Here is a 20,641-nt window from a genome sequence, read left to right as displayed (position 1 = left end):
ACTACTTATACTACAAAATAGAATAGCATGACAAAGAAATATATAAAATTGCATGCAGTATTCAATTAAATTCAAACTGTACTTCTACAGAATTTTACAGTTTTTTACTGATTTTTTACGTATAGTGTAAAAAATTGTAATTGTACATAATTTTACTGTTTTTTCACGGTTTTATTTTTTAAATATGGTAAACAAAACGCCAGTACAGAAAAATATAATTTTAAAAGAAAAACCTTGTTTAATGTTTTCCCATTGATTCCAAAGCAGCGTTAACTATTTTAGTACAGAAAAAAACACGTAGAGCCATTATCTCTATTTTTACATATTATTGATCAGACTACCAACAGTTAAGACATTTTTACTCAAAATTGGGTTTGCAAGTGCAAAATAAATCCAGTCTATTATAGCATGCAACATGATAAGTTAATGTGACAAAAATCTATTGTTTAAAACAAGACTGTCGTATAATGCTAGCGGTTTTTCTACATTCTTATAAAAAGTAAGTTGATAAATAGTAGATATACTCTATAGTGTACACTAGCAAGCTTGTATCTATTGCCTGTTGAACAGCCTCAGTCTTGCCTCTAGAGCGATCCAGAGAGAGAAAGAGAGAGAGAGAGAGAGAGAGAGAGAGAGAGAGAGAGAGAGAGAGAGAGAGAGAGAGAGAGAGAGAGAGAGACCAAAAAAGAGACCAAAAAAGAAGAGTCTGGAGTAGTAGAATTCTTCTAGCTGATCTCTCTGCCATATACCTTACAGCTTACGCTGATATCTCTCGACTCCCGCATTACCATGCCTTCAACATTCCTCCATTCACCGGAAGAGGCAAGGAAAACGTAGACAAAAGTCAAAACCCCTTGTTTTCAAAGAGAAAAGAGCCAGAAGGGAGGGAAGAACAGAAGGAGGGGGGAAAAGACGGGAGAAAGGAGGGGGTAAGTCCAGGGAAAAGGAGAGTGCGAAAAAAAACTAAAGTCAGAAAGAGCGGAGAGAGGTGACAGGAGGAGGAGTGAGAAGTGAGGAGAGGAGCGCGTGAAGGAGCGTGGAGACGGATTGCGAGGTGGACATGGGTCTGTGTGCCGTGTTGCTGATCTGTCTCTCGCAGGCAGAGCTTACCAGAGTGTGGGCTCAGGAGCAGAGAGGTAAGAAATACAAACACACTCCTAAACATGCTGCGATTCAAACAGATCGATAACATTTTAAACATGCTCTCGTTTTACTGATATCAGGCTCATGACCACCGTCAAATTTGTTTTGTTGGTTTTGAAGTTAAACTTAATCTAAATATTACATTACAGAGATATTGACAGTCAAATAGTTTGACTGATTTTGTTTATGTACACTTAAAGGGATAGTTCACCCAAAATTAATTGAATCTCATATTGGTTCAAATTCACATAACAGTCACTCTCACAGTATGATGAAAAATCGGTGTCAACATTCTTCAAAAAGTCAAAGAGGAACGATGAAACCACATAATTTGGATGACATGAGTATTAGTGAAGGATGACAGCATTTTTAATTTGGGGTGAATTGGCCCTTTAAGTTTATTTGTATACTTGTATGTACATGTAACTATATGTATGTGCACACACATTGCTGGCTGTGTAGGTGTTTCAGATTGTGGTGCTCTCAAACTGAAGGTCAGTGTTCTTGTTTGTTTAAATCTCAGCGTTTCTCTCTCTGAGGACTTTTATGAGTCAGAGCAAATGAACCCATGTGTTGGATGCTAAGGTTTGTATCCGAGGGCTGGCTGTGCTCCTGAGGAATAAAGACAGAGCATCACAGTCAGCTTTATGTTCAACAGATGCCAGTCAGAAACTGGGAAAGAGCAGTTCGATGTTTCTGGGTCACTCAACAAGGGGTTTAGCTGCAGTGTGCCCTCTGTTGGCCAGGGTTGAAAGTTTGTGTGAGTTTGTTTCATTCTGATGTATAAAGGGTCAAGAGATAAAGGTAAATCATGTGAGTTCTTGTATCTGCTCATAAAGAATAGTTTGGTGGAATCATGAGCCTGGCATGTTTAAAATATTGCTTTTCTTCTTTTTTGTGGCAGCTCACACCCAATGTGTGTGTGTATTTCTGTCCTCCTTGGAGATACTGTATTTTTAGCAGGCCTGGTTCTTCTCTTTGCCAGGCAGCGCTGTTCTACTTTCACTGGCCCTCTGTTCCACCAAACCCCCCCCCACCGTTTTTTTCTGCGGTCCCTCTGAGATGAGTATGTGTACATGATATACTGAGCATGTGATAAGACAAAATCTGTTACAGACAGCTAATGAAAAAAAGAAAAGACATGGACTGTTTGTACATGACCTGAAAACCCAGATGACACACACGTGAAAGCTAAGCCTGAACTGATTGTATTTTGTTGTCACACATATAGTTTAAATCCTGACCAATTGCTATAAGTTGCTATAATATAATATATAAGTTTGAATAGTTTAACTATTTGGATGTGTTTAAGCAGTGGTTCTCAAACTTTTTCGTTGTAAAAAGCCCCCTTTCTGTAGAGTGCATCACTTTGCAGCCCCTCAAATAAAAACGTATAACCTTACATTTAGAATTTTTATAAAACCAAAAACAAGTTTTGTACAATGCTGGAACATCAATACTTTTGGTTGATGGTCTTATTTTTCTGATGTTTGATTGCATAAAATTGATAATTTTCTATATTTCATATAATGCCACAAAATATGTGGCCCCCCCTGATCCATCTTGGGGCCCCCAGTTTTAGAACCACTGAGTTAAAGGGATAGTTCACCCAAAAATGACGATTTGTTCATCATTTACTCGCCCTCATGTCATTCATAATCTGTTTGACGTTCTTTCTTCTGCAGAACACAAAAGAAGATATTTTGAGAAACAATGCTAACCAAATTGGACATGGACTCTCCATTGTATGGACACAAAACCAACATATCTTTCTCAAAATATCTTCTGTGTTCCACTGATAAAAAGAGTCATAGGCAGGTTTCAAATGACAAGAGAAAATAAATGATGACAGAATTTTTCTCTTGAAAGAAATGTTGAAACATGCTGCATGTGATGACTTTTTGGTCACATCAGTTGTTGTAGTTATGACATTTTTACATATGATTGCTCAAGGCTTTCCACAGTGTCATTTTTTTGGATGCCATTTTAATTCCTTGTAATAATCTTCAAGGCGCTTCTGTGAAGAACGACTCATCTGGATGCGAGCTGACTAATACACAGGGTCACCTCAAGGGGTTCCAATAGTTGACTAATACACAGGGTCACCTCAAGTGGTTCCAATAGTTATCTCTGAGTCAGCAGCCGCTCAGTTTTGTGGAACACAGGCTCCATGGTTTTCCACATTTAGGCAAAAGTCCGCTTTACTCTCAATGTTTACGACCATATGACATCAAACTCCAACATTGCTATTGAATCTGGAGTTTGATCCGAGGGTGAATTAACTTTTCAAATCAATGTGATGCACCAATCGCGTCTTTCAAACAGTAATGAATCAACCGCTAGCTCCAGGTTCAGTGTGTTCTTCCATCAAACTCAGCATAACATCGGGAAAGTATTCTTGTATTCCAGTATCATGTATGTCGATACTGGTTTACCTCATCTGTTTTGCATTGAAACCATTGTTTTAGAGAGATATAAGCCACGCATTTTTGTGACCTCTTGCTCTCCTCCTCTTTCGTTTGGGGATGTATTTGTGATTGTGTGCTATGGTTACAGTCTCTGATGAAAAGACAAAAATGTATTCGGCTTGTCTTCATAAGGAAATGCCCCTTTTATGATCCATGATCCTCTTCTGTGTAAGCCATAAATAATCCTCAAGTTCACTGTGTGCGTTAATGAATAGCGTGTGCTCAACATTGAACTAATTTATAGATTTGGATTGAAGCTCCGGCTTCATGTGGGTTTTTCTTATGTGCGTTGGAAATGTGATCAATCGGGTTTAGATTCATATGAACTTTGGGCGTAGCATTATTTATATATTTCACAATAACCTTTTTCTTCTGCCATTTTGAAAACAAAATCATAAATGAATACATACATACAATACCTGAGATGACACTTTACATGAATTGTGGGAAGTTTTCTTTCTCTCAACAGAATTCTTCACCTTGGAATTATAAGGTTCTGTCTTGCTTACACTTGTTTACATTTTGTGATGTTTTTTCATTAAACTCTGTACATTTTAGGAAATATTTTAGAAAAAAAGGGTGTTGGTTCTATCTACAAAATCAGCTAGGATACAAAAACTTTGAAGCTCAGTATCTCAAAATGTATCAGAATGCAGATTGAATCTTATAATTCCAAGGTGGCGAAATTGTCAAAATAATGTTGATCAAAATATTGTTTGTCAACCTCAGGATGTCAAACTAACTATTATAGGAGTTGTTTAATTTTCTATAAATGTTCTATGTATTTTTTGTTAGTTATGTTTTTTTATAGAAGCATTATACAAGTAAAATATTTACTAAAAAACTACAATACAATGGGTAACAGCAGGGGTGTAGCTAAGAGGGGGAAAGTTAGGACAATTCTAAGGGCCCCCCCAGAGATATGTTTTATTAGTAGTAACAGTACTAGTAGTAATGTAATAGAAATTATATTTGTATTATTCAATTGCAGACAAAGATTTTGGATAGTTGGCTTCTATGTTTGATGCGGTAGGGGGCCCAACCTCATATCCTTTCTTTGGGCCCAAAATTGCTAGCGGCGCCCCTGGGTAACAGTGTTGCAAGTAACAGAGATGCATTTCCTTCTCAACTACACTCATTTGGGTAAAAAATGTATTTAAAAAAATCAAAAGAAAAAAAAATGCTATGCTGTTGAAAGGATTTAATTGAACGTTTGATTAATTTTCATGTTTATTGTAATGGGGAACTCGTGCAGAGTTGCACACAAAATATAGGACAGCTATACGAAATACTATACTTTTATTATTATTATTATTAATCCATTTAAATTATTTATTTATCAATTTAAATAATGTATTATTATTAATCACTTTAAATTATTTATCAATTTAAATAATATATTATTTCACGAGTTCGCCTATGCAAATAATAATGATGGCAGGGATAATGCTGATAGCAGGGGTAGGTACGATATGCGTATTTGGCGTGTTGTCCAGGGAGCGGGCTCCAAGCTCGCCGGTTCCTTCCGACCCCGGAACACTCTTCCCCCCCTCGGAAACGGCCTGAACCCAGAGCTCACCCCCCGGGGTCCTGCTGTGGAAAGCGAGTTCGGGGAGATCAGCCGGGGAGGTGGAGGGATGTTGCATTACTTGTAGAGAAGGTGCAGGTAAGATTTCTGGTCTTATTTATGAGGAGGCTCGCTTGAGCTGATAGGATAGATGTCGTGATTGCTGGTAGCAAACCATCCGAGTTTGATTATGTGCTCCGGCTTCTCCCGAACTTTGTTAATGGAACATCATTAGGATAGATGTCGTGATTGCAGATGGCGAACCAACCGAGTTTGATTATGTGTTCCGGCTTCTCCCGTACTTGTTAATGAAACATAATTTAATTATTTGTTGATTTAATATGCAATTATTAATTATTATTAACAGTAACTATTCAATATTATTTATTAAATAACAGATTAGATTATTTAGCAGTTAGGTTTTAATTGTATATGTTATAGAAGCTTAAGACCTCTAAAGACAAATTCTGCATAGGGGTGCATATATATTTTATGTAACACATATTATAAGAGTTAAAAATAAGATTGGTGCCTGCTTTAAAAACAAATGGCATACCAAAGTAAATCGTATTCATGGAATGTGTCAGATATCAGTAGACTATGACAGCATTATTTGGCAGTAAGGCTGTACCTGGATGAGTGACAGCAAAAGTCTGGGAACCAAAAAGATAAAAAGGACAAAGGGAAACAATGGCATCAGGCCTCCAGTTTCCATTTGAGAATGCACTGTTTCCTCTTTGCTTAAACAAAGAGAGCACTGTGGTGTGGGCAGAAAGCATGGTAATGCTTTTAAAGAGGAGTGGGTACATGTACCGTGTCAGTGTATGTGTCTACAGTACTGCGTGGGTCTAAATCGTCCCTTTTTGATCACATTTTTACCCTCATTCTGACTCTCTTCATGAGTTTGTCAAGCTCACGCTGCAAATAGTTTTGCACAACGCTGTTGCTTTCATAAGCGAATGCTGCACAGAACAAATGTGCAACAGATGACTGGCAGTTTGCTAGCATTGAGAGATAAGTTATTTATTTGCTGATATTTATCCAGGACTAAGAACAGGCAGTGCCGGTAAAGAACTGTGTGGTTAGGAATAACAAGGATATTGTCTTCTTCCATTTAACAGACGTTGTGGTACAGATATAAATCTTCCTTGTGCTTCAGGTTTCAAGTTTTCAAGTTTTTTTTCTTTTCTTTACCTGTCACCTCTATGCAGGAGCGTCACGTCTCCTATAGGACAAGTAGATTTCAAATGTTGTGGCAGCAATCCCACTTCCACATTTCTAAATTTGCTCAGTCTAATTGAGACAGATTTTTATAGACATTTGCCTAGGATAAAAAATTCTGTCATCTACCCACCATCATGTCGCTTGAGACAAAAATATCCTTCCTACAGAACATAAAAAGATGCTTTTATCAGAATGCCGCAGCTGCTCTTATTATATAACAGAAGTGCATACCGATCACTTTGGCTGTCAAGCTCATTTGAAATTTAGCTTGGTATAGTTTTAAAAAAATTATATTTTAGGTCAGGATGTAAAACGGGGTTCCCCTTCAGTCGGTCTCTCGACGTTGTGTTGAGAGACAGACTGGGGTTTGATCTTGAGAACCTATTATCTCAGAGAGGAATATTAAAATGCCAATGGGCTTGGCGAATGGCACACGCACGCCAGTCTCCGCCCTGTACATACGGGTATAAAAGGAAGATGGCGGCGGTCATTCATTCATCCTTTGTTCTTCGTAACCTGCGTGGCATATGTTGTCAAGCTATTTCTCTTCGAGATTCTTCAAATCTGCTGGATTTACGACACAGAGCAGCGGACTTCTCCCTTCTGAGAGCGGACTTCCCCTGGGCGTCTCGGCAGCGAGCTAAAGACCTAAAAGAACAAATTTCCCACAGTTGCGAGCATGTCTCGCAGCTGTATCCTTGGGTGTGACAGACTCATCCCTGAGTCAGACGGTCATGATGAGGCAGGCTTCGTTGATCCGGCATGTTCCGTTTGCGAGAACATGGCAATCAAGGTGTTGCGGTCACGGCTGGCTACGTTCTTTGTGATTATTGCCGCCACCCCGTCTGCTTCCCAGGCGAGTTCGACTGCCGCTTCGGCGAAGTCGTCCGCTTCGGCGAGCAGCGGGGATGATTTGGGGGTACCTATGGATGTCGCTCCATCAGCTTCGGCTTCGCGGACCACCCATATCCCAGCACGCTCACCTGGCTCGTCCCCGATGGGCGGCGGTACACCGTCCCATAGCGGGCAGACTCCACAGAGGGATGAGGATGAACTCTCTGTCATTGCATCGGACAGCTACCTTCTGGCATCTGATGCGGATGATCTCTCTGAGCTCCCGTCTCCAGGCAGTCGAGATCAAGATGAGACTGACGCTGAGATGTCAGCCATGCTTGCCCGGGCAGCCACGAGCATCGGGTTGAAGTGCGATACACCGCCCTCCCCGAAACGCTCGCGGCTGGACTCGTGGTTTCTGAGGTCGGAGCGTGGTCAAAAGCCACGCACCGCCTCGGTGCCATTTTTCCCGGAGGTGCATGAGGAGCTCACTAAGTCCTGGAATGCACCATTCTCGGCACGATCCAGGCTGGCGGGCTCTGTAGCTGTTACTTCCCTGGATGGCGGGCGATCCAAGGCTACGTCGACATCCCCCAGGTGGATCATGCAGTCGCGGTGCACCTGTGCCCGCAGACAGCTGCCACCTGGAGGCTTGTAAGCTTTCTTCGACACTCGGCTTACATTGCCGCTGGACAGGCCACTTCCGCCCTCCACGCTATGGCGATCCTGGCCCTGACGGGAAGAACCCGGGGAAGACAACATCGGGCCCAACCCCGACCTTACCAACCTTTTCAGGGCCCTGCGCCCACATTCTCACAGGGAGAGTTTTTCCCTGGGTTTTCTTCCTCCATAGCACTCTCGACTCGACGGTGTCTGGGACGGACCGAGCTTCCGGCCGCAACCTCCACCGGACGTTGCGTCTGTCAGTGACAACAAGCAGGTAAGTCAACAGAGCCGTCAACCTCCCCGGGGTTCCGCCCTGTGCGAGATGACCGCTCTGTCAGCCACCGAACCAGCCTCCCACGGCACGGTGAAGCAGATCGTCCCTCTGGTTCCGCTGTCACGTCTCTTGGGCGCTTGGCAAGAGCGCACCAGCCCGTCACACTGGATAGAGAGGACGATCTGTCTCGGTTATGCGATCCAGTTCGCCAGGCGCCCGCCCAAGTTTCGGGAGATTCTCTACACCTCGGTGCGAGAAGAGAATGCCCCCGTGCTTCGGGACGAGGTTGCCGCCCTTCTGGCGAAAGGTGTGATCGAACCCGTCCTTCTAACCGAGATGTCTTCCGGGTTTTACAGCCCGTACTTCATAGTGCCCAAAAAAGGTGGGGAGCTGCGCCCCATTCTGAATCTGCGCCTCTTGAACAAGCACCTACACAAGCTGCCGTTCAGGATGTTGACGCAGAAGCGCATCTTGGGCTCAGTTCGTCACCAAGATTGGTTCGTGGCAATCAACTTGAAGGATGCGTACTTTCACGTCTCCATCCTCCCTCGACATCCACGTTCGAGGGAAGAGCGTATCAGTACAAGGTCCTGCCCTTCGGTCTGGCCCTGTCTTTGCGGGTTTTTACCAAACCCCTCAGGGAGCAAGGTGTGCGGATACTCGACTATCTCGACGACTGGCTTATCTTGGCACACTCGCGAGATGTGTTGTATATGCACAGGGACCTCGTGCTTCAGCACCTAGAGCGCCTGGGCCTACAGGTCAACTGGGAAAAGAGCAAGCTCTCCCCAGCGCAGAGCTCCTCTTATCTCGGTAGATAGACTCGGTCTAGACTCGGTCCGTATGTCAGCACATCTCACCAACAAGCGTGCGCAGTCGGTGCTGAACTGTCTGAAATTGATCGGACGGACTCCAACGGTTCCACTGAAACATTTTCAGAGGCTCCTGGGGCACATGGCATCCTCAACAGGGGTAATCTGTCGGGGTGGTGCACATGTGGCCGCTTCAGCACTGGCTTCACAGTTGGGTTCCCTGGACGGCGTGGCACACTGGCACCAGGCAAATTACGGTAACGCCTCAGTGTCTGTGCACCCTCAACCCCTGGTCAGATCTGGCCTTTCTGGCAGGTTTCGAGGCGCGTCGTGGTGACGACAGATGCCTCCCTGCAGGGGTGGGGTGCAGTGTGCAATGGGCATGCAGTATCGGGGCAGTGGACGGGTCCCCGACTGTGATGGCATATCAACTGCCTAGAGTTGTTGGCTGTCCTTTTGGCACTGAGGAGGCTCCGGCCCCTCATGCAGGACAAACACGTGCTGGTCCGGTTGGACAGCATGGCTGCCATGGCGTACATCAATCATCAAGGTGCCATACGCTCACGGCAGATGTCACAACTCGCGCGGCGCCTCCTCCTATGGAGTCAGCAGGTGACCAAGTCCCTGCAAGCCACCTTCATCCCGGGCGACCTGAACCAGACAGCCGATGCGCTCTCTCGTCAGGGGATGCCCCGCGGAGAATGGCGACTCCATCCCCGCGCAGTCCGGCTCATATGGGAGTGGTTCGGCCAGGCGCAGGTGGATCTGTTTGCTTCCCCGAAATCCACCCATTGCCCGCTTTGGTACTCCCTGACCTTGGCACGGATGCCTTAGTGCACAGCTGACCGCGGGACAAGCAGAAGTACGCCTTCCCCCCAGTGAGCCTCCTTGCACAGGTCGTGTGCAAGGTCAGGGAAGAGGGGCATCAAGTACTGTTAGTTGTGCCTTACTGGGCCCAACCAGACTTCGTTCTCAGACCTGGTGGCTCTGACGACAGCCTCCCCTTGGCCGATTGGGGAAGGGCACGGTCTGGCACCCCAGGCCAGGCTTCTGGAATATCCATGTCTGGCCCCTGGACGGGATGAGGAGACCTTGAGTGTTTTGCCGCCGGCGGTCAGAGAGACCGTCCTGCAGGCTAAAGCCACCGCCACTAGGCGTTTATACGCTTATAAGTGGCGCCTCTTCTCGTCCTGGTGTTCTTCCCACGGGGAGAACCCACAGAGTTGCTCGATCGGGTCAGTGTTGACCTTCCTACAGCAGAGACTAGAGAGTAATCTCTCCCCATCCACGTTGAAAGTGTATGTAGCCACTATTGCCGCTCATCACGATCTCGTGGAGGGTAAGTCTCTCGGCCAACATGACCTGGTCACCAGGTTCCTCAGGGGCGCAAGAAGGGTGAATCCACCTCGACTGTGCTCCGTACCCTCTTGGGACCTTAATCTGGTCTTGCAGGGCCTTGGTACGGCTCCTTTCGAGCCCCTCAGAGACGCCAGTCTTCCTCATCTGATGATGAAGACCGCGCTCTTGATTGCGCTTTGCGCAGGCATTCTCCGTGTCCCATGGGTGCCTAGAATTCGGGCCCGGTAATTCTCACATTACCCCGGCCCGGTTACGTGCCCAAGGTTCCTGAACCTGCAGGCGCTCCCCTCTGGGGAGGAAGACCCAACCTCCAATGTGTTGTGTCCAGTACGCGCACTGCGCCTCTACTTAGACCGCACGCAGAGCCTTAGAAGCTCTGAGCAGCTCTTTGTTTGTTATGGGGGACAGCACCAGGGGAGGGCTGTCTCTAAACAGAGATTGGCGCACTGGATTTTGGATGCCATAGTTTTGGCATACCAGTCCCAAGATCGCCCATCCCCGCTGGCAGTGAGAGCCCACTCCACTCGGTGTATGGCCTCCTAGTGGGCACTGGCTCAGGGCGCCTCTTCTGGCAGACATTTGCAACGCTACGGGTTGGGCTACGCCCAGTACCTTCGCAAGGTTTTACAACCTTCGAGTGGAACTAGTGTCAGCCCTTGTCTTACACGCTACCGGTGTATAGTACATGCATCTGGTTTGGGCATACGCTTGCGAAAGTGCCTTCTCCCCTTTCCAGGTGAGTCTAGTGCGCTATCTAGCCTCCCTACTTCCCCCCCCCTTAGGGCGAAGTACAGGCATTCCATCCATCACTAAGCATATTGGCATTTTTGGTAAACAGACCGGGTGGAGCGGTCTGTTGAAACCAAGTCCAGTACTGGTAGAGTCGCTCCTGCTCAGGTGGACCCCTATACTAGGACTATTGCCCCATACGTAGTGACTCCCCTGCAGGGTGTATGTTGAATTCCTCACTCCTGGTTGCCCTGTTGGTGAATCTGTGACCTCCCCTCCAGTGGTTATCCCACCTGGGTTCTGTCCCCCCTACTCGGGCTGGCGCATTTTTCTCACATGTTGTTCTCCCCACTGGTGAGACCATGTTGGTGTCTCCACGTGTAACCTCCCCTAGTGGTAGGATGTGGTCTCCGTAACACTCTTTACTCTCTTATTCTAAACGTTGTGCTTGCTTCAAAGTTTCATTCCTGCACTCATCCTCATCTGTTGGTTTACCCTGAATGACCCAATTTGCAGGATTTGATTATGTGGCAGCCGAAATAGTTGAGCTTTTCCGGCACTGCAAATGAACAAAACCTGTTATTAAAACCAGCCCCACACTTCCCACCCCCTCGCTGCAGCTCCGATTCTCTGTTCACCCCTTTCTCCGTTCCAGTTTTATCTAGTCCATTCTGTCTTCTCGTTCTGTCCATTTAACATTCACTCTCCAGCTGTTTCTTCAGCACCAACTTTGATCTAAGGCACAGTCATGATCAATGTTTCAATGCGAGAATGCAGTGAAACTGTCCAGAGTTTGGAGAACAGCATCAGCGTGGACAACAAGAATCGATCAAATGTGTCGTGCAGCCTGCAGCGCCATCTCACCCGGCAGATCGTTTTCCTGAAAAACAGACAGGCGTTTCACAGCTTGCTGTGGGTTTCTAAGGAAGTCTGCGCAGTTATGAAAAACATCAACAGAGATTAAGACTAGAGTGCTGTAGTAACATTGTGCTTTTTAAGATTATTTGCTTTGAATAAATGTTTTAGTCAAAATCTACCCACCACCATGCTTAAACTCAAAACATTTTCCTGTTGAACACAAAAAAATGTTTTATGTTATGTTTGTCACAGCCACTCTGCTATACAACAAAAGTGCATTCTGATCACTGGCTGTCAAGTATAATTGAATTTTTGTCTGTTTTAGATATTTATGTCTGTTTTTGTGCTCTCTGTTTTTATAAATATTGCCGTTTGTATTTTACTTCACTTGAATAATCTGTGTTGTCGTGAATTACTCATCATTCAGTTGTTCCAAATCTGTATACATTTCTTTGTTCTGATGAACACAGAGAAAGATATTTGGAAGAATGCTTGTAACCAAACAGTTATTGGCTACCTTTGACTACCATAGTAGGAAAAATTGCTTCATAAATTTCTTTGTTCTGTTAAACACAAAAGAAGATATTTTGAAGAATGTAGGAAAGCAAACAGTTCGGTGGCACTTTTGATTACCATTGTAATTTTTCCTGCTTCGGTAGTCAATGGTGGCCAAGAACTGTTTGTTTTTAGTTGTCACATTAAGAAAACACGTTCTTTTATCCGAAATGTATTATTTAACTATTTAACAGCACTGTGCCAAAAGCAGCAACCCGGTGAACACCAATGTCCAACGAACTCATACAAACGCAACTATTTTTAAAGCCTGACTTTTATGCAGTGAATTTGGTGATCAAGAGGCTGCGATGTCCGTCAATCAAACTGTAGATCGTGTGGTGATCCCTCCCATGTCAACTTGCCGGATAAGTCACTAAAACATCGTAAACTGTGTGGCTTTAAAACTGTTTATAGATTGTGGTTATCATATTATTTTTTTTGCAATTAATGAAATGCATGATATAACATTACATTTTAAAAGAGAAACTTTTTCATTATTTGTCCGTTCTTTATTCCTTCACTTTTCTCTTTTTGGGAAGATCTTCAAAGTGTAGAACGTTAGTATGATAAGTCCTCTCCTGATCTGTGCTCAACATTTAAAGAGACATTTAAAGTTTAAATTGAAATCGCCATTAAAATTGTTTAATGTTCAATTTTATCTATGCCTTAATTATGTTGTAGTTGGAATGGACTAAATAACAAATTATTTTACGAGCTGAAAGGTAGAAAAAAAGTTTTCATTCCGTTGTTATATCACAGTTTTACGTTACCTTTCAGTGGTGTCCAACATTGTCCCACACAAACGTATTACCTGTCCCACATTTGGTTTGTTGGGTGGTGGTCACCCTATTTTTGGGTGAACTGTTCCTTTAACAAACAGATAGCGACTACCTTTCCCTGCCTGTTCATGACCTGTGATGTTAAACTTCTAGATGATGTTAAAGTCCTGGAGAACATGTCATTCGCATCCTTTACTAGTTTTTGGTTCTTGATACATTTTCACAATTTTCCTTTATTTCTGTATCTTCAACTCCTTCAGTGTACTTTTAATAAGCTGGTAAGGGGGAAGCCTTGCCGTCTGAAGACTCGAGCTGCCATGAACCGCTGGGTAATGGGGCTTTACAGTCAGAAGACACATTTAAACAAGCCTTACCTTTTTAGCCAATTGTCATCTCCTTCCACTTTAATCTCACTTTAGTATTTCTCTCTCATTTCTTGCTTTTTGCGCATTATTGTTTTTGTCAGTGCATGGCTGCTTTTGAGCAGCTTTTTTTATTGCTCTATTTCTATTAAAACCACATACCGTGCCTTCACTTAACAGTCGTAAAAAGAAAAGCATTTTACGCGTTCTTGTGTGTCAGGCACAATTCACCAAGTGGTTAATATTATACCACAGAAAACATGTGTTCGTGGTCACCTATCCATGTGTCTGACATTTGTATTCACGTCTGAGGCTGTGGGTGGGAAACTGCAATCATCGGTGCACATTCCAATAAATCAACACTTCTATTCAAACCAAACATTCAATCAGTCAGCAAACCCTGCTGAGTCGGCAATTGTGAGTGTATGGCTGCAATGAATCTCTAAATACCACCCTGATACAACAACAGCCTTGATAGTTATCGAAGAGAGCACACGTCACCCCTCTCTTAAGTTACATTGGCTCTCTATAGTCGCTCGCATCAAATTCAAGACTCTGCTCCTGGCCTACAAGACCACCACTGGTTTGGAACCCCCTTATCTTCATTCACTAGTGCAGACTTATGTACCCGCCAGATCCTTACGCTCTGCAAACGAACAACGTCTTGAGGTACCATCCCAAAAAGGTAAAAAATTGCTCTCACGAACCTTCTCTGGATCGGTTCCACATTTGTGGAATGATCTGCCTGCTGCTACAAGATCAGCAGATTCTGTGGCCATCTTTAAGAATTGGCTGAAAACACATCTCTTCCGTCAGCACCTGACCGATCATTTCTGACTTCTATATTTTTTCTATCTATCTATATATAAAAATAAAAATAAAAAAACGGAGCTCTGTACAGTGTAGTATGCTTTTTGTTTTTCTAATGTTGACCCAGTTGCTTCCATTGTTTACCCAACTTGTAAGTCGCTTTGGATAAAAGCATCTGCTAAATGTAAATGTAAATGCACCGAAAAGTGCTGTTATTATCCAGGTATTCCATTAACCTGTGGTCAATGTTTTTAAATTGAAGATGCTTCTGGATTGGTTACACCAAAGTCCGTTTACAGAAGTCGTGCCACTTGGCGGCCATTTTTGCAACGCCTCTGGGCAGCTACGTATTTACGTCATAGCAACAGTCCTATCACTTTGAATGGTGGAAGGCAGATATTTTTTAAATCCCTGGCAAAAATCACAATTAAATAGCATATTCCCGATCAATGATTAAACCTGATATGAACTGTACCATAACTTTGATTTGCTAATTTGCACATTGACCACAGCTGTGTAGTTGAGAGCGTCTTGACCAGCTGCATCACTGCGTGGTATGGTAGCACTACAGTGAGGGACCGCAAACGCCTGCAGAGAAGTGAAGACTGCAGAGAGGATTATCAGGACTCCACTGCCCTCTCTGCAGTCCATTTACAATCGCAGAGTCCACAGAAGAATTGCATCCATCATTAAAGACCCCACTCACCCCCAACACAGACTGTTCACACTCCTTCCCTCAGGACGGAGGTACAGGAGTGTAAATTGCAGGACTTCCAGATTAAGGAACTCATTCTTCCCCTCAGCTATTAGACTCTTAAACAGGTAGCTAGCTAGTGGACTTACCTGCCACAGAGAACAGTCGGTCCAGCTGTTTCATCTCATTTGAACATTTGTAATGTTATTGCTGTTTGCTAATATTACTCATGTAGCCTCATTTCAATTTGCACATCTGTTACTGTTACTGCTGCTATTGTTATCATGTAAATTGCACTCAATTTGCACATGTTACTGCACTATTGTTTTTTGCACGAGTTAATACTGTACATTCGCATATATAAATTTCATATACATAGTTGTAGCGAGGAAGGCGGGACGAGAGCCGTGGGGCAGGAAGGCGGGGCCAGTGGCGTGAGTGATAATGAGTATCAGCTGTACACGCACCGGTCCCGCATGCCTCACGCGGGAGCTTGGGAGCATAAGAGGACGAGCGATGGGACTGCCGACGAGAGAGGACCGGGCCCGGAAGTGTTAAGTTTTGTTTATGTTCGTGTGGCCGATAGTCGTCCGTGAGGGGCTGCCGGCCTGTTTTTACTGCTGTTTATTTATTTTTGATTAAAGTGTTTGAATGTTTGCCGGTTCCCGCCTCCTTCCTTTTTTAAATATTTAAATAAGTCTCCCCAACCACAGACCGCCATGGATTCTTCCTGTGAAACGCGGAAGTAACACGTGCATATAGCCCATCTGCTGAAGCCGTGGTGATAGCATTGGCCGTTAAGAGTTTTTAGCTTAAGGTGGCAAGCTTTCCATGGAGTGGCTTTGGTAGTACACTCTGTGCAGGCGATTACAAGTTTCAGTACGATGACGTCGCAGGTGCGACAGGCAGGCATCCAGACTTTGACAGGGTTTCTGCAGTTATCACCAAACTTAATTGAATGCTTTTTAATGCCTTTTTAATGCCATTTTTTAAAATGGTTAATGCCGTAACGGGCCCACGACTAACCTGAATTAGAAATGACTCAGATGACAGCTTAAACATTTATTTGCAGTAACATTTACACTTTCAATACTGATTCATCAAAGTACCAATCACTTACATGTTGGATGCTAGACAGAGTGAAAATTCAGGCCATAACTAACTTTCTGTAAATTGTACTGCCACAGTACAAACATTAGCTTCATCAGCTAACAAATTCCATCGTCTGAACAGTAACGCAAAAACTCTGAACCTCTTAACTCTTATAGGTATATAAGTAATATTAATATTATATAATATTATATTTGTAGTGGTGGTGGCAGTACTAGTAGCAGCAGACGGTACTTTGTCGGTTGCATTAAAGTAACTAGACATAGTAAATTGCTGCGACTATGTGACCCTAATAGCCGATTTGTGGCTATCTGACTGCTTATGTGATTTAACGGCGTTTACACCCATCGTAGCTAGCTTAAATTTCTTTTTGTAAACGCTGCAAAATCCTTCACCTGGTTGACCACGAACGGGCTGCAACCATGTCTTAAAATCCAACCACTTCTCCTGGAATTTTCACTTAACTATGGTGCATCTTCTTTGCTAGGTCTCATCCCACCACTAACCAAACATCCGGCGTTATCGCAAATCCGCACCAGCCTGAAGCAGTTACCAAACTGGTTCCGTGTTTATAGCGCATAAATGTACAATTTTGCGACAGCAAATCACTTGTAAAAGTTCATTCAAAATAAATTGTTAATATTATTTTTTCTTCAAAACTTCCTATAATTTTAATGCCTTCAGAATTTAAATTTATTGCTTTTTAATGCCATTTAAGGCCTTAATTTGATCAAAATCCATTTAATGACTATTAATGCTTTTCAATACCCCGCGGAAGCCCTGTTTGAAAAAGCTATTTCTCTTTTTACAATATAAATGAAAAAACACTGCACTGTAAAAATTTGCTGTAGTTTTTGCAGCAGGTTTGCCAGTAACTTATTGTATTTAATTACTACTTAATATACTTTCCAATTAGTACTGTTTTCAATTACTTTAATCAAAATTAAAACACTTTGACTTTTGAGATTCAAAATGAGCAAGAAGAGACTGGCATTATCACAGCAACACTGCAAAAAATGACATTCTTCCTAAGCATTTTTCTCTTGTTTTCTGTAAAAATATTTAAAACTTCTTAAATTACGAAACATTTACATAACAAGAAAAGTGACCCAAGATATTTAGTCTTGTTTTATGAAAGAAAAACATAAACTAGGTAAGTTTATGCTTAATTATTTAATTGTACATTAAATCTACAGTAAGTTACTGGCAAACCTGCTGTGAAATTACAGCAAAGTTTTACACTGTGTATTCTGTCGGCAACGATGTAACGCAGCTGTAACGTATAGTTACCGGGGCTTGGAGCTATAATCTAAATACTTTTTTGGAAATTATAATGTGTTAAATTACTCCGTTTAAAATTTATCAAACTACAGTCGTTACTGTCCGACAAATAAAATAACCCAATGAAACATTATATGATTGCAAAAAAACAACAAACAGAAGGGAGTGTTGTAGTGTTGTACAGAAGGGAGAAATAACAGACTACATGTCAGGATTCTGGAGTTTTGTGTTTGAAGGTTGGAGTTCTCTATCCTTTGGAAGATATTTTTCTTAAATCTGGAATGAATGGCTGGCTATCTGACAGACAACATTAGAGTTGTGTTTCTCTTTTCGGTTTTGGAATTTTTCTTATAAACTCTGTCTTAACAGCCAAAAATAAGTCAGAGTTGTGCCGTGGGTGATTTAATGCGTGGGATTATTTTGTTTTAATGTTGTCCTTTATCTGTCTTGCTGTTGTAAGATTCATCACATTTTTATGCAAGATTAAGATATTAGAAGGGATATTATGGGAAGGGATGATGTAGCCAAAAGCATAGCTCACCAAAAATAACATGAATTCTGTCATCATGAACACATATTGTTCCAAACTCATTTTTTTCTGATGTGGAACATAAAAAAGATGTTAGGTAGAATGTACAGTCTGATCTTTTCCATACAATCAAAGTGAGTTTCTCCATAAATGTACTATCAAAACGCAATTCATACAATCCTATATTCTCTACAACATGTACAGTATTTCAAGTCTTCTAGAGCCAAATGATAGCCTTGTGTGTGAAAGGGACTGGAATTATTTGATGAAAATGTCCTCTGCCACCAAGGTCTCTCAAATCACTTCTATGTATTTTCAGATATGTGAAGATCATCTGTGAGGATGAACACCATTGGTCATCACGTCTCTTAACCCATCATGATGCACCTAGCGTTTTGTTTTGATCGTTAGACAAAGCTTCAAATCTGGCTTTAAAAAAAATATCATAAAAAGTTACACTTTGCATTGTATTGTTCTTCTCTAAAGTGGCATGCGATATGCTTGCTTTATCTTTCAGGTTTATTGCATGGGCAGTCACCTCAGACTTATGGAGGTCTAGCACACATCCAGAGAATAAGAAGAGACCAACAGGATCCAAGCAGACGCACTCAGAACAGAACTGGGCAAGAGCCGTCGAATGGCGTCTCCATTGACACGCTACCTGACAATATGACTCAAGTGGTGGTGAGTTTATATTGAGTTGCTTCAACTATTGTTTGGTATTTTCATGGTAGCACTTTTTATGAATGTGGTACACTTTGGTGTCCCAGTACTTTTCTTTAAGCATTATAGCCATTAGTCCAAAGATATTTTTTAGGAAATATTTAAAAAAATAAATGACATCTATAATCTTATTTTAAGTGATCTGAATTTAGCTAAATGACTAACAAATTTTGAGTGCAAGTGTAATATTCCTTAAAATTGTGACTTTAAGAACAGTTCACCCAAATATTTTAATTCTGTCTTCATTTACTCACCCTCAAGTTGTTCCAAATCTGTATCAATTTCTACTACTATGGTAGTCAATGGTGTCCAAGAACTGTTTGGTTACAAGCATTCTTCCAAATATATTTCTCTGTGTTCATCGGAACAAAGAAATTTATACAGATTGGAACAACTCGAGGGTGAGTAAATGATGACAGAACTTTCATTTTTTCGGGAACTGTCCATAATTTAAAGGGATATTTCACAGGCAAAACAAAATTTGACCCATGTTTTACACACCCTCAAGGCATCCTGACTGAAATATGACTTTCTTCTTGAAGAATAATGCAGTCAGAGTTATAATACCACAAATAATTTTACTTCCAAGCTGTAGAATGGGAGTGAATGGGTGTCGACTTTTTGAAGCTCTAGAAAGTGCATCCATTGATCAAAGAGCTGCTCGACACGGCTCTGTGGTCTTAACAAAGCGAATCGATGCGTTTGTTTAAGAGAAATATCCATAATGACAGCACTAACGTTGATGTCTAGCTTCCGTTATCCCTCGGCTGCACGTGAACCAGAGGCTTGTTTTTCCGGCAAATGACATAGGCGTGCCGTAAGTTCCAGTGATGAACGACGCATTTTTCGTTTTGTTCCAATAGGATGCCATCTCCCCTTTGCGGGAGCTTTCTTCACCGTCATTTGGCGGAAAAACAAGCCTCAGGTTCACGTGCAGCATAGAAAGATAACGGAAGCTAGACATCAACGTTAATAGCACTGCCAATATGAATATTTCTATTAAACAAACGCATGGATTCGCTTCAGAAGACCTTTGTTAAGACCACAGGGCCGTGACGAGTAGTTCTTTGATCGATGGATGCACATTCTACCGCTTGGAAATAAAATGATATGTGGTATTATAACTCTGACTGCATTATTCTTCAAGAAGAAAGTCATATTTCAGTCAGGAGTGAAACATGGGGGATATTTTGTTTTTTCCTGTGAAATATCCCTTTAAGCTATTTCTATAACATGGATGACAAACAAATGCATTTTCTCTCTTTTTACACATCAATATATGTTTTCATCAAAGTAATTTTTGATCAAGTTGGCCAATTTACTTTAAAAACACTATTAAACAAAACAAGTTATTTTATGCAAAATAGACGTTTATCAACAACTTATATGCGCCCTTCTGAGTAATAGATACATTTAGTAAGACTTGTTACTCTGTTACTTCTTCTGGCATGGTTTTTAATATAGTCATAGTTAATTTAGTTATAACTCAATACAAAATAAAGTTAAAAGTTAACTGTTTTGTCATTTTATTGGAAAGTTCCTGGTATTTTCTCCACTTGAATTTTTTCCTTTGGATGTCTTTGTTTAACTTTTATTAGTCATTCAAATGTTCTCAGATGCTTCTTTGACAGTTTCAGCCCGTGATGTTTTCGTCCTTGTACATTTGTACTCATCAATTCTTTACCACCCATACATGATTATTATATTAAAGAGTACATAACTAGGGACTTTTAAGGTCCTACCTTGGTTTATGGAGTTGCCAACAACAAGTTTATGTACATAGGTGTAAAAACACTATTATTTCGTAATGATAGGCAGTTATTCTTACCTTACTTCTTGACTGACTCTCAGATAATTCGTTCCG

General features: G+C 42.2%; 1 protein-coding gene across 2 annotated transcripts in view; it reads left to right on the top strand.

Moving 5' to 3' along the window:
* Positions 1-654: 654 nt before the first annotated feature.
* Positions 655-20,641, top strand: part of plxdc1 (plexin domain containing 1) — a 35,198-nt gene continuing 15,211 nt past the window's right edge. Inside the window, exons 1-2 of one of the 2 annotated variants that reach the window (XM_057358913.1) lie at positions 655-1,136; positions 18,572-18,738. In XM_057358913.1, coding sequence (XP_057214896.1) covers positions 1,061-1,136; positions 18,572-18,738 — 243 coding nt within the window. In that variant the 5' untranslated portion in view covers positions 655-1,060. The remainder of the gene's footprint in view (positions 1,137-18,571; positions 18,739-20,641) is intronic. The other variant, XM_057358914.1, reaches the window with a different exon arrangement.

This window comes from Triplophysa rosa, linkage group LG18 (assembly GCF_024868665.1).
Source record: "Triplophysa rosa linkage group LG18, Trosa_1v2, whole genome shotgun sequence".
NCBI classification, from domain to species: Eukaryota; Metazoa; Chordata; class Actinopteri; order Cypriniformes; family Nemacheilidae; genus Triplophysa; species Triplophysa rosa.
The sequence above is the reverse complement of the archived record's forward strand: the minus strand, read 5'-3'. Positions and strand labels throughout refer to the sequence as shown.